General features: G+C 39.1%; 1 protein-coding gene across 7 annotated transcripts in view; it reads left to right on the top strand.

Annotated features, from left to right (window-relative positions):
- Positions 1-12,151, top strand: part of grin2bb (glutamate receptor, ionotropic, N-methyl D-aspartate 2B, genome duplicate b) — a 95,079-nt gene that overhangs the window by 60,768 nt on the left and 22,160 nt on the right. For all 7 annotated transcript variants that reach the window (XM_058069447.1, XM_058069446.1, XM_058069451.1 and 4 more), the window contains one exon: positions 18-210. In XM_058069447.1, coding sequence (XP_057925430.1) covers positions 18-210 — 193 coding nt within the window. The remainder of the gene's footprint in view (positions 1-17; positions 211-12,151) is intronic.

The raw sequence follows: 12,151 nt of genomic DNA, 5'->3' as shown, positions 1-12,151 counted from the left end.
TCCCTTTATACACACAGGGCTGATTTCTGTGTCGTACGATGAGTGGGATTACAATATCGAGGCCAGGGTGCGTGATGCAGTCGCTGTCATCGCTACGGCGACATCCACCATGATTCTGGACCGGGGGCCTCACACCTTGTTGAAGTCCAGCTGCCTTGGCACACTCGACAAGAAGAGCACCAGCACCGGCCACTCGAAGGAAATACTCAGGTAATGGTTTTATTTACAGTATGTTGAAGACGCATGCAACTTACAATGGAATCCATCACTTAGTACAATTCACAGTTCCACATGTCCAAAAAGGAGTAGCCTTATAATTTTTTTATTATTATTCACATTTCCACTATTTCTTCAGTCGGGTGAAATTTAGTAAAAAAAAATGGTGGTCAACCAGATTCTTTGAACAGATTTTTAGAGGTTCTATGTTGAAAATGAAAATGTAAATGTGCTGTAATTTGGTTGTCCTGCATGGGTTTGGATGGTGAGACGATCAATAGCAGAAGGATTGAAGTCCAAAAGTCATCAAATCATAAAACCTACGACACAGGTCAACAAGGCCTTTACATTAAGCACAGGCCAACACAGCAATGAACACATGGACATGGACGCCACGCCCAAAGAGAGAGTGTTAAATAGGACAAAATACAGAAATGCTGTACTGTAGGACTAAAGGCATTCTTTGTTCTCTTCCTGTGAGCATTTTTTGTTTTGCCTTTTGGCACATTACAAAAAAGCAGGAACATTGCTGTTCAATAATTCATTGCAGTTCAAATTCATAAGCAATGTTTTCTCTCTTCACGTTGAACTGCAAACTGCAGGATGAGTGAAATAAGTCATCCATACACCTTTCGCTTGTCGGGTCATAGTCTCTTAACATTGATTATCATTGATGTCCTATGGTATCTCACAAAAATGAGTGCATTTCAGGATTGGATTTTCTTGCAGCATATCTACACAAGGTACAATACTGTGGAAATGGAACTTGGATGTGCTGTAGATTAGTTGGTGTACAGCTTTTATACGCATAGAGGCTCAATACATACTCATTATTGCCTTAAAAGCAACACAAGTGAAAGAAGCCCTGCCACCAGTCAAGCATGCTTTTGTGTTGCTGGTTCAAATGTGTAATGAAGTTGGTCATATAAATTTATTTATTAATATTATTAATATTATTAATATTATTAATATTATTAATATTATTAATATTATTAATATTATTAATATTATTAATATTATTAATATTATTAATATTATTAATATTATTAATATTATTAATATTATTAATATTATTAATATTATTAATTTACAAATTTCCCCACTGATGGGCGAATAAAGGCATATCTTAATCTTAAACTTCCTTGGTTATGTGCCACCACGGAAAACTTGTGCATGACAAGTTTTGCACTCAGCTGTCATCACTCCTGCTCCTTGCTACTGTGTTAACACACACTGTTATGGTCATGTGGTGTCTGCATGATGTGTTTAGGCGTGTATGGATGAAAGTGCCAGTTGAATAGAGTAGTGTTGTGTGCCGAGAGATGTTTGATTAGATTAGAATTGCTCACAATGGACGTGGACAAACGCATAATGTGCATATTATGCATGTTCTTGCCTTTTACCTCGAATACGTTGAAGACACTGTTACTGCTTGCTCTTCTGATTCTTTGACATGAAGTAACGTTGGAAAGGTGTCAGCCTTCAGCAAGTTTGTTGGCCAGTTCAGCTGCATACTGATGAATGCTCATGAAACAGTCCAGTGTGAAATGCCGTTGACAGAGTAAAATACATTTCTTTTGCTAATCAGGAACTCCAACCACTTGTGCCTGATGGTGGTGTCGTTAGGAATTGTAAACAAAAGTGGCTTTCCCTTATATCCAAAGAAACACTTTTTACGAGCTATTACTAAGTTATATCCATCTATCCAAGCTTAATTTGAATAGTATTTTCTCCTTGGAAATAATACAATCCTGGAACAAAAAGCATGTCCTTTTTAAATTTGATACTTTTCCTCATTTTGTTTTGTTTCTGCGTCTTGGAATTTAGCAAAAGTGTGAAAGTGAAAATATTATGCAACATTCTTTCTCCCCCGGAGCAATCTTATGCATGTTGAGTTTGATGCATTACTGTAAATGTGAACAATGTTTTTGTTTTTGTTTTGTTTTTTAATAATCAGAGTTCCAGTACACATCGTCATTGCATCCTACCCCCAACAGGACTGATATAACAATAACACCACAACCATGAATATTTCAGTCCCCACAGGGCACTGTGTGACGCTGTGTTAGCGCTCAATCATCCTTTAGGCCCACTGCAGTGCACATTGTGTGTGTGTGTGTGAGTGTGTGTATGTGTGTGAGTGTGACTTGAACGAGTGATGTGTGTTTTTTCAAGCAGCCATTCAATTTTTCTCCATTTGGCTGAGTGGAGATATAGAATTTGGAGCTTGGCAGTGACCCTAGGGGGGCATGCCATGGCCTTCTGTACACACACACACACACACACACACACACACACACACACACATGCACAGATCACACAGGGTGCGAGGAGCTCATTGTAGCATTTTTCCTGTGTGAACCAGCCCAAACAGAAATGTCCACACAACTAAAGTGGAATTTCAAGAACATATACGCATACACACACCGAGAGAAAGAAACAATCAAAAGGCCATATGCCTGAGATAGCTACAGGCCACACTGGGCTGCATGCATAGCTGATTAGCATGCTATCCTGTCAGTACTGATGGACGGAGATCGGAGGTCTCTGTGAGTCACGCTCTCAGATTTGTTTAGGGGCTGCTTGACCTTATGGGGGAACACACACACATCACGTTAGATACACACGCAGAAAGCCATGGACACGCTAAAAACATATCCACACTAAAAGCATAAAATAGCATCGTCTCCCACCTGACAACGCACAAAAAACATGAATGACAACATGTGTGAGGAAGGGTCAGGAGAAGGGGTGTGTTTTTATTATTATTAGGCTTTATTGACAGTGTGATTCTGTGTGCGGGAGCACTACTACCTAAGTATTGTAGATAAGATACTGTATGTAAGTGATAATTAACATTGTCATAATTTCCATATGCATTTACATGGGTTTCTTTAAAAACCTCTTACGTTGTCATTAATTCGGAATTTATTAACACAAGTGTTGGCTAAATAAATACATTGAAAAAAAGTTTTTCCCTCCATGGAAACTCCATGGAAGTCACATTAATTACAGTGTACAGTCATGGCCAGATATTATGGGAGTGTACTTAATGTTGTACTGCAATAACTCATTTTTTACATGTCTGTTAGCTACTGCAAAAACAAGAAATGTTTATGTGGATCACAAAAATAAAAAAAATATGCAGCAAAGGTATTAAAGTACAAAATGTAAGATAATCAACCCGAGTTCGATTCCACCCTCGGGCATCTCTGTGTGAAGTTTGCATGTTCTCCCTGTGTGTGGGTTTTCTGGGTACTCCGGTTTTCGCCCACATTCCAAAAACATTCCAAATTGTCCACAGGTATGAATGTGAGTGGGAGGAGGTGAGAGACGGGGTACACCCTGGACTGGTCACCAGCCAATCACAGGGCACATATAGACAAACAACCATTCACACTCACATTCATACCTATGGGCAATTTGGAGTCACCAATTAACCTAACATCCATGTCATCCGCAATATTTCTGACTGGACAAACTTTCCCCTCAAAAGGTAAATCAAGTATATTTACCTGTCAATTTTTTTTTTATTATTATCACAAGGCAGTTTTTTTCCGAGTGAGAGATCTTGTCACACTTATGATGCCCAATGTCTATTTTTTTTCACTTTTGTTAACAGTTCAACCTTGGTGGAGGTCAGCGTTCTATCGAGTGCTCTATTCCAAGATCTCATTTATCCACAGCAGAAAGCAAAATATCAGAAACAGCTTTCAATATGATGCAACATGCACCACTGCAAACTACACTCCCAATGATAAGCATATGAAGTCAGTTGTTGATACAGCTCTTTAATTGGCTCTCATTATATTGTGGAGGTGTACGGTTGAAATCACCTCACCCAATGGAGCTCCAGTCATAGAAGTAGACAGTGTGGCTGCTTTGTGCACCACCATGTCTGCATGTGAGTTTAGAGCTTAAAAGACAATCTTCTCTGCAGGCCATGCGAGGCGTGCACTGCTTCTTTCTCTCTCGTGTTAGTCTTCGTCTTATGTCACCTCTTAAAGCAGTTTCTCCTGCGGCAGCGGCTGCAGCATGGCAGCATGGCAGCATGGCAGCATTATAGCATTATAGCATTCCTCAATGGCCACAACAATAAAAGTGGTTGTCTGATAAATCCTGCCTCTGTCTATTAGTGAGCGAGCTAACCATTGCATTTTGCTTTTGGGTATGTGGAGCCCTAGTGATGCATTCATAGCCTTTTTTTTTTTTTTTTTTTAACACCGAAGTGGGTCAGAGTATCACTTTAGACGTCGCCCACACACTTTGTCAATCTCGCTTTTTTGCTTCTTTTGTTTGCCGGTTGTGTTTTCCCCTTTTAAGTCTCTGTGAATCTCTTTAAGAAAAACTCTTTTTAATGAAGCTGAGTCAGTTCGGCTCGATCATGCGTCTCTTCAACCGTCCTTCGTCCCCTATAAATACATACACACATACATCTTGAAGAGGAGGGATTAGTATGTACTCAGTGTAGCTGATTTAGCGAATGCACAACGAAATCTCATGAGATGGAGACTAAAAGTATGCAGTCCATTTTTGTGGCCCTGATATCAACATCCGCTCATTAGATGAGCAAGTCGTGTGTTTTATTGTTTCATTGATTTGTCCTACAATGTACGCTATAGTGGTGATTACTTTTGGTTTACATGTAGTACTTTATTTAGAGTAATAACCACACTCTTATAAAAGTGTTTTATTTTATTCGCAAAAAAAAAAATCACAGCACATTCAACAAAAATATAAACACTTTTGGTTTTGCTTCGATCTTTCATGAGCTGAACTTAAAGATAGTGGTTCTCCTTTTACGAATAATCCATCCACTTTACAGGTGTGGCAATCAAGACGATGATAATACAACATGATGATTGCCACACGAAAAGGCCACTTCAAAATGGGCTGTTTTACTGATTTTTTTCAATTATCGATTATTATTTTTATTTGATTATTTTGAAGTGGACTTTGAAGTGGAATTTCCTCCCACATTCCAAAAACATGCTAGGTTAATTGGCGACTCCAAATTGTCCATAGGTATGAATGTGAGTGTGAATGGTTGTTTGTCTATATGTGCGCTGTGATTGGCTGGCGACCAGTCCAGGGTGTACCCCGCCTCTCACCCGAAGACAGCTGGGATAGTCTCCAGCATACCCGTGACCCTCGTGAGGATAAGCGGTATAAGAATGAATGAACTGGTCTTCTATTATAGCATTTATATTTTAGTTGAGTCTAGCTATATGAACTGTCACCATATATTTTGATTTGTTTTGTATCAGGAGTCTGTTTTACAGACTGTTTTACCGGTTTTCTATCAGTAAACAACAACAACATGCATATTTCATCCAAACACATCACAAACAACTGTTACTCTGCTGTATGTCATACATTTTAAAGTTTGGAAATCTTGAAGTGGACTCCATAACCACATCTGCCCCATAATGTGTCTCTGTAACAAGCTGATATTTAGTTACTTTCCTCTCAGTTTGTAGCAATGTGTAGAAAGTTACAGAGACGTGTCATACTGTAGCTAAATGGCTAATTTGTCCACACATTTTGGACCTGCACCCATCATTCAATTGCCAATCATCTGATGAAAGCATGATGTTCATGATGCAAAGTTTTCTGCACTTGGTTCATTCACAAAAAGTAACAATTGTGAAAAAACAATTGTGGCAGAGTGTTTAAACATGGCATGATAAAACATGTATTCATTGGTTGTTTAGCTACACAGTAAGTATGCAACGATATAAACTCAATGTTTTGTCGATGTAGGCCTTCGGGATGTTTCTTTAAAACGTGTGGCACTCGGTGGAAAAAGTTCGGATACCCCTAAAATCTAAAATGCACTAATACTAATGAAAGTCATATTTTAGTTCTTAGCTCTCCCTGCCGTTGTGTGCAAAAGAATTATTTGAAGATTGAAATTAATTCATATTAAATATGCATTTGATGAAGTCATGCCAGTGAATTTACCGACTGAACAGAACATCGTGTCCTTAAATAACGATTGCCATGGCAATGACAGAGGGGCAGTGTACTATCAACATGATTTTGAAGCTGTTATTTTCTGATACACAGATGTGCTTTGCTTCTGAACTGAGCGACTGAGCTAAGTAAATTGCATCAATATGATGTGTATTGTATTGTGTATTATGTCTGTATTGTAGGATGATTTCACCTATGAGCAAATTCAGAAGTTCTTTTTATAGTAGTGCTTAGTTATTGTTGTTTCATATGACATTTAGTAACATTTCCCTTTGCATAAATCATCTGTAGGAGGAAAAGCGACTACATGGAATAATATGTAATTGGGGTCAAAACATTTAATTTGCCGTGAATATCCTTGAGCTGTTTAGGAAATGAAGTACTTAGGCTCCACCAATGTAGCCCGCAGCAGTGAATGTGCTGAAAGATGCAGCCAAGGCGTTCCCATGTCAACACGTATTTATCACTTTCAACTGCTCTTAGTCATAATGCCTCTGTTCCATTTGTACACATTTATCACATATTGTATGTGTACTGCTTTTACTGCTTAGTGGAGTTGTAAGCCTTTTAAAATTCTTGTGGCGTAGACATTAGTGGAGCTTTTTAGGAATTCAGTAAAAGGCTTTTTGCCTTGCCTTAAAAAAAAAAACATGTAATGATTTTAATTTTGTGGGTTGACTGAAAATAGAAGAAATTAATATTTGATGCAGGTATGCAGTGGAAGGTGTGCGCCGGAGCCATGTTAAAGCCTGGCTTACATTTGGAATGCAAGAAGAAGACGGTCTGTGTTACAGTGCCCCCCTTGTGCACACACCACAGGTTTGCTGTTTGATGTCTGTTGCTCACCTGCCCCCCTGCGGGGCATAGAACCATAATGCTGCACCGGTGGACTCTTGTTAAAGGCTCACATACAGTAGAAGCTGAGCCTTCCGTCTCTAAGGTTAGATGGTGGATTTATTTCAATAGAATATTCAGTTAATTTGCACTTATTAATGCCTGTTTAGTATTAGTATTATAGTTGGGCATCATTTGAATTTGAGCACTTCCAATTATGATTACAATTACTGTAATCTGTAATTCTGATTCTTTCCAGACGTAGAGTCATAGGTTGTCATGGTGTAAATGTTCATGGATGAAATCTGTGAATGTTTCCATAATTTTCTTTAAATTATATGAACTTTTTGTGATTTTTTACACTTTTCTGGTCAAAAACACAGTGGAAACCTCACACACACTCAACAGGGGCCCCAGAAGCACCCAAAAATGGCATAAAATGCCAGAGTTTGAATTTTGTGATTTTTGACAAAAAACGTAAGGGGGGGGGTATCGGTTTTTTCAGTTTTTTTCAACTTGCTTGTAATGCACTTTTCTGGCCAAAAACACAGTGGAAACCTCACACACACTCAACAGGGGCCCCAGAAGCACCCAAAAATTGCATAAAATGCCAGGGTTTGAATTTTGCGATTTTTGACAAAAAACGTAAGGGTATCGTTTTTTTCAGTTTTTTTCAGTTTTTTTCAACTTGCTTCTAATGCACTTTTCTGGTCAAAAACACAGTGGAAACCTCACACACACTCAACAGGGGCCCCAGAAGCACCCAAAAATAGCATAAAATGCCAGAGTTTGAATTTTGCGATTTTTGACCAAAAACGTAAGGGGGGGTGTATCGTTTATACACGGTATATTTTTTGGGTTTTTTTTAGGAAACTCTCAAAGGGCTTCATAAATGTTTTGAAGTATTTCACATAGAAGTATACGTTCATGAATTACTTTTATATTTGCAAACCTCATGAAAAAAACAATTCACATATCTTGTTTACGTGTTGGAGTGTGTCTTATGATGCAGAATAGACAAAGCACTGCACTGTTCGTTTTTTGGCTGAATTTCCGCCAAAGTTTTGAGTGTCGTTGCACACTGGCCATGTTTGAAATGGATGCGGCTTCTTCTTTATCGATGTACCATTCATGCTTGACGCTCGATGCCCAATCTTAATAAATAATATATAAAAGTAAGCAAATTGTGAGTATGCATTTTGGCTCCCTTGTCATGTTTTTAGTCAGTAGTTTTGGAGAACATGACATATAGAGTATAATGTGTTTTCACATTCTGGAAATAACAGCTTCTCTTCAATGATTGTCTACTTGGATTAATTCCCAGTTCTAATGAGAGCATTTATGGTATTATTACATGAATGATTGTAACGTTAGAAAGACATAATTGTATATGCATCTCTTATATTGGATCCCGGTGTACCAAAGGATGTGGCTGGTCTGTGTTTAATACCTGAACACTCATGATGTGATAAGTGTGACAGTTTGCTCACTGCACCTTTGTGATGACCTGTTGTCCCCCTCTAACCTCTGATTTAATTAGTTTTGCCGCTTGTGGCTGGGCTGCAATATTCTTCACAATTCCCAAACTCCCAAACCTGATTCAGTATGTTGTGTGTGTTATTTCTTGACACACACACACACAGTATGTGTCTTTTACATCCCTGCACTGCAGTGACAGACTTTGCATCCCTTTTTTTTTAGAATCACTCGGCAATAAAAGATGGAAATCAACATGAGTCACTGAAGATATGCCAGCTTTAAGGTGGTGTTTGTGTGCTCCACGTTCCCCTCACAGCCACGCACTGAACAGTTGGTGGGTGAAACGCACAGAAATGTAGCGCGTGACTTGTGATTGAGCTGCGTGAGATTCTTTTAGTAGCTCATCCCAGTTGCCTTTTTCTCCTCTTCTATTTCTATTTCCAGCTCAGTCAGATGGGAACACCGACACTAGAAGGGATCAAACACTTCATAAAAGCCTTATCAATAGTATGGGTTTGAACATGATCAACACAGTGACCAACTCATCTAGCTCCTCAGTCCCAGCATGCATCAGTCTTACTTTGTAAAGGTTAAAGCATCGGCTTTGTATTCTATTGATGAGTAATTTGTGGTGCCTATCGGAGGTGAGTTCGAGGCATCGACAGCAGGGGGAACATGTAAACACTCGGGTTTATACAGGCAACGAAAAAAAAAAAAAAGATATGCCTCCCTCTGCTGAGATTACTGTTCCCATGGCAACACAGCTGATTGCATGAAAACGGCTATGGTTGTGGCTACCATGGCAACACGTTACATGACATTATGCAGAGGTGTACAAACCCCCCCCCCCCCCCCACCCTCCCTTGCGGCGTGGTTGTGATTACACGTCACATCACAGTGATATAGCAACAAGTTGATCTTTATAGATCTTTATGCATTAGAGCACATTTACGCTCCTTCTAAATTGTAGCATCTATGGCACAACAAAGCGTGCATACGTGAGGTGTGATATTAGACGTCTCACTCAGTGTTCCAGTGGGCGGTACTTGTGATTCAATCTTTGGCCCCTTTTTGCTCATATTTTTTTTCTTCCCTTCTTAATAGATTTATTGTCTTTTTTTTTTGTTTTGTTTTCACACTTGAAGAAGTGTGTCTTTTCACACACATTTACTCCTTGTATGCGGACAAGATATTTATTCCTCCGGTGGATTGTGTTCAGAGGCAGAGTGTCTCCATGGTGACAGCAGCCCACAGTTTGGGACGAGGGAAGGAGGCGTCAGAAAGAGAAAGACAAGGATGTGCACTTGTTGAGGCACATGTTTTGCAGATAGGAGTCCTTATAGGAAGTTCATACGCTTGCCCTCTTTTTCATGTTTCACCTTTGCTATGTTGGCTTTCTCACCCTTTTCAGCGTGAGAGAAATCAAACATCGGGGCAGTGGCTTTGTGTTCTTTCCATTTAAATCATAGATCATGTCTTTTATGGTCAGTCTGCGTTATGTTTGTTCATCTCTCCTGCACAGGGAGCTTGCTGTTTGGAATTAACGGCCTTTGTCAAGGTCATCAAGCAGGACAAAACTGTGTATAAATATGGGAGTGTTGATGCAAGTTTGTATATTTTTTCTATTTGAAATACAGAAAATACTTAGAAAATACTTTTTGTGGGGTTCCTTTACAGACTAATCAGAAAATGGTGACAAAAACTCAAGTAAATGACTCAAGTTAATTAGTACGGGTGTGCCGATACACCCAAATCATGACACAAGACTGGGTTCACAAGACCAGAGCAGATTTTAACATTTCACTGAGGTGCATTTTGATATATTTATGTTTAAATAAATGTATTTCAATGCGAACCCTTATTGGCTGAATATATCGACCCTGTTGCTAAATTGCCAACACTGATCTCTTCTATCGATGAGGAAGGTGTGTTATGAAACAGATTCGGAGATGGTGGGGGGTGCTTGAAAGCTGGAGCTGAGTCAAATGCAATGAGCGTCAGTAGAACCGCCCGGTGATTAAGGGTGCAGACAAGTCAGAACAGCTACGTGAGTTGATCTGACAAATCTTTTAGTTGATCAAATGTAAGAATTACTACAGAGTCTGCTTGGAGTAGCAAGAAGCTTTTTAAATCTGCTGGGGAAAAAAAAAACAACCACACATCATTCGCTGATGCTGGGAACAACAAGACAGGAAGTGTGCAGGGTTTAAAGTGTGCCAAAAGCACTTAGTGTGCGCTTCTATATTATTGTAATATCATCCACAGTAGACATGTTATAGTATCTTGCGTTACAGCTTTTCTCTCATGTGAGGAGATCTTGCAACACCCCTATGAATTAATTTTATTTGCATAATTAATGCATGTGTGTGGTGTGAATGGTTGTTTGTCTATAAGTGCCATGTATTTGGCTGGCGACCCAGCCTCTCGCCCGAAAACAGCTGGGATAGGCTCCAGCACGCCTGTGACCCTTGTGAGGATAAACGGTAGAAAATAAATTAATGAATTAATGCATGCACATCATTGCAAACCGGTCATGATGACAAATGGAGGCGTAGTGTAATGTCCCAAGAGTCTGACACTCTTTTTTTTTTTTTAACTTTATTCTGAACAAAATCTAAAGCAGTGCAATTCCAACACCATGTATGTATCTCCAACTCCCAAACACATCTTCACTATTATCAGAACACTTCTCTATTATTAGTGGGTGCTTGCGGGTTGCATTAATGGACAGTCCGTACATCTCAGCAACATGTTTATTATGTGTGTTCTAAATAAACAGAAACACAAAGACAAACAGTGGATATTCTCTCACTAACATACACTCAAGACGTGGTGGTGCCTTTAAATGTCACCCGTCATTGGTCATAATAGCACGGTTAAGGTGTGATTCAAATGTTCTGCTTATTAAAGAGACTACTATTAGACATAATTTACATTTTTAGTTCATCTACAGCTGTCAGTACATGCATTCCCTGTCCAGTTATATAGCTTTTTGTACATAAAATGCGATAAAAATTGCCATATTTCACATGCAGTTTCAAACGGTGATTAATCATTATTAATTGATTTGAAAACTGATTAATTTAATTTCAATTTTTTTTTTGCCATTTGGCAGCCTCCTGTTTTTGACACATTTTTTACACTCACAATTGACTTCCACAACACAATCCAGGTTTAAATATACATTTCAGAGTCTCATTGATATGTTGCTATGTCCCTTACCTCAAAGAGACAAACCCAAGGGAGTATTGAAACCCCCCACCCCCAACCACCCACAACGTTACCAAACCTCAGCACAGGTTTGAGACGACTGCTGCATACGTCGTTAACATTCATGCCCCAGGTATCTATGTGTTCATTCTGGGATTGATCCACCTCATCCTGTATGTACTGTATATACTACAGTATATTGGTTTCACTGTTGCTTTGCCTCGGTAACAACTGTATATTGCGTTTGGACCGCCGATCAAAGTGCGACATCTCACCCCTGGGGGAAAAACATTTTCACTTTGTTGAGGAACATTTTTGTTATACATGTGTAAGCAAGGTTATCAGTAAAACTTTTATCCGAGACTTTCCAAAGCCAGAAATTACAGTATCTGTTCAGATTTATAGAACAAATCCAATCATATCAGTATTCAGTAAT

This window comes from Doryrhamphus excisus, chromosome 1 (genome assembly GCF_030265055.1).
Source record: "Doryrhamphus excisus isolate RoL2022-K1 chromosome 1, RoL_Dexc_1.0, whole genome shotgun sequence".
NCBI classification, from domain to species: Eukaryota; Metazoa; Chordata; class Actinopteri; order Syngnathiformes; family Syngnathidae; genus Doryrhamphus; species Doryrhamphus excisus.
This window is presented reverse-complemented; position numbering and strand designations above follow the sequence as displayed.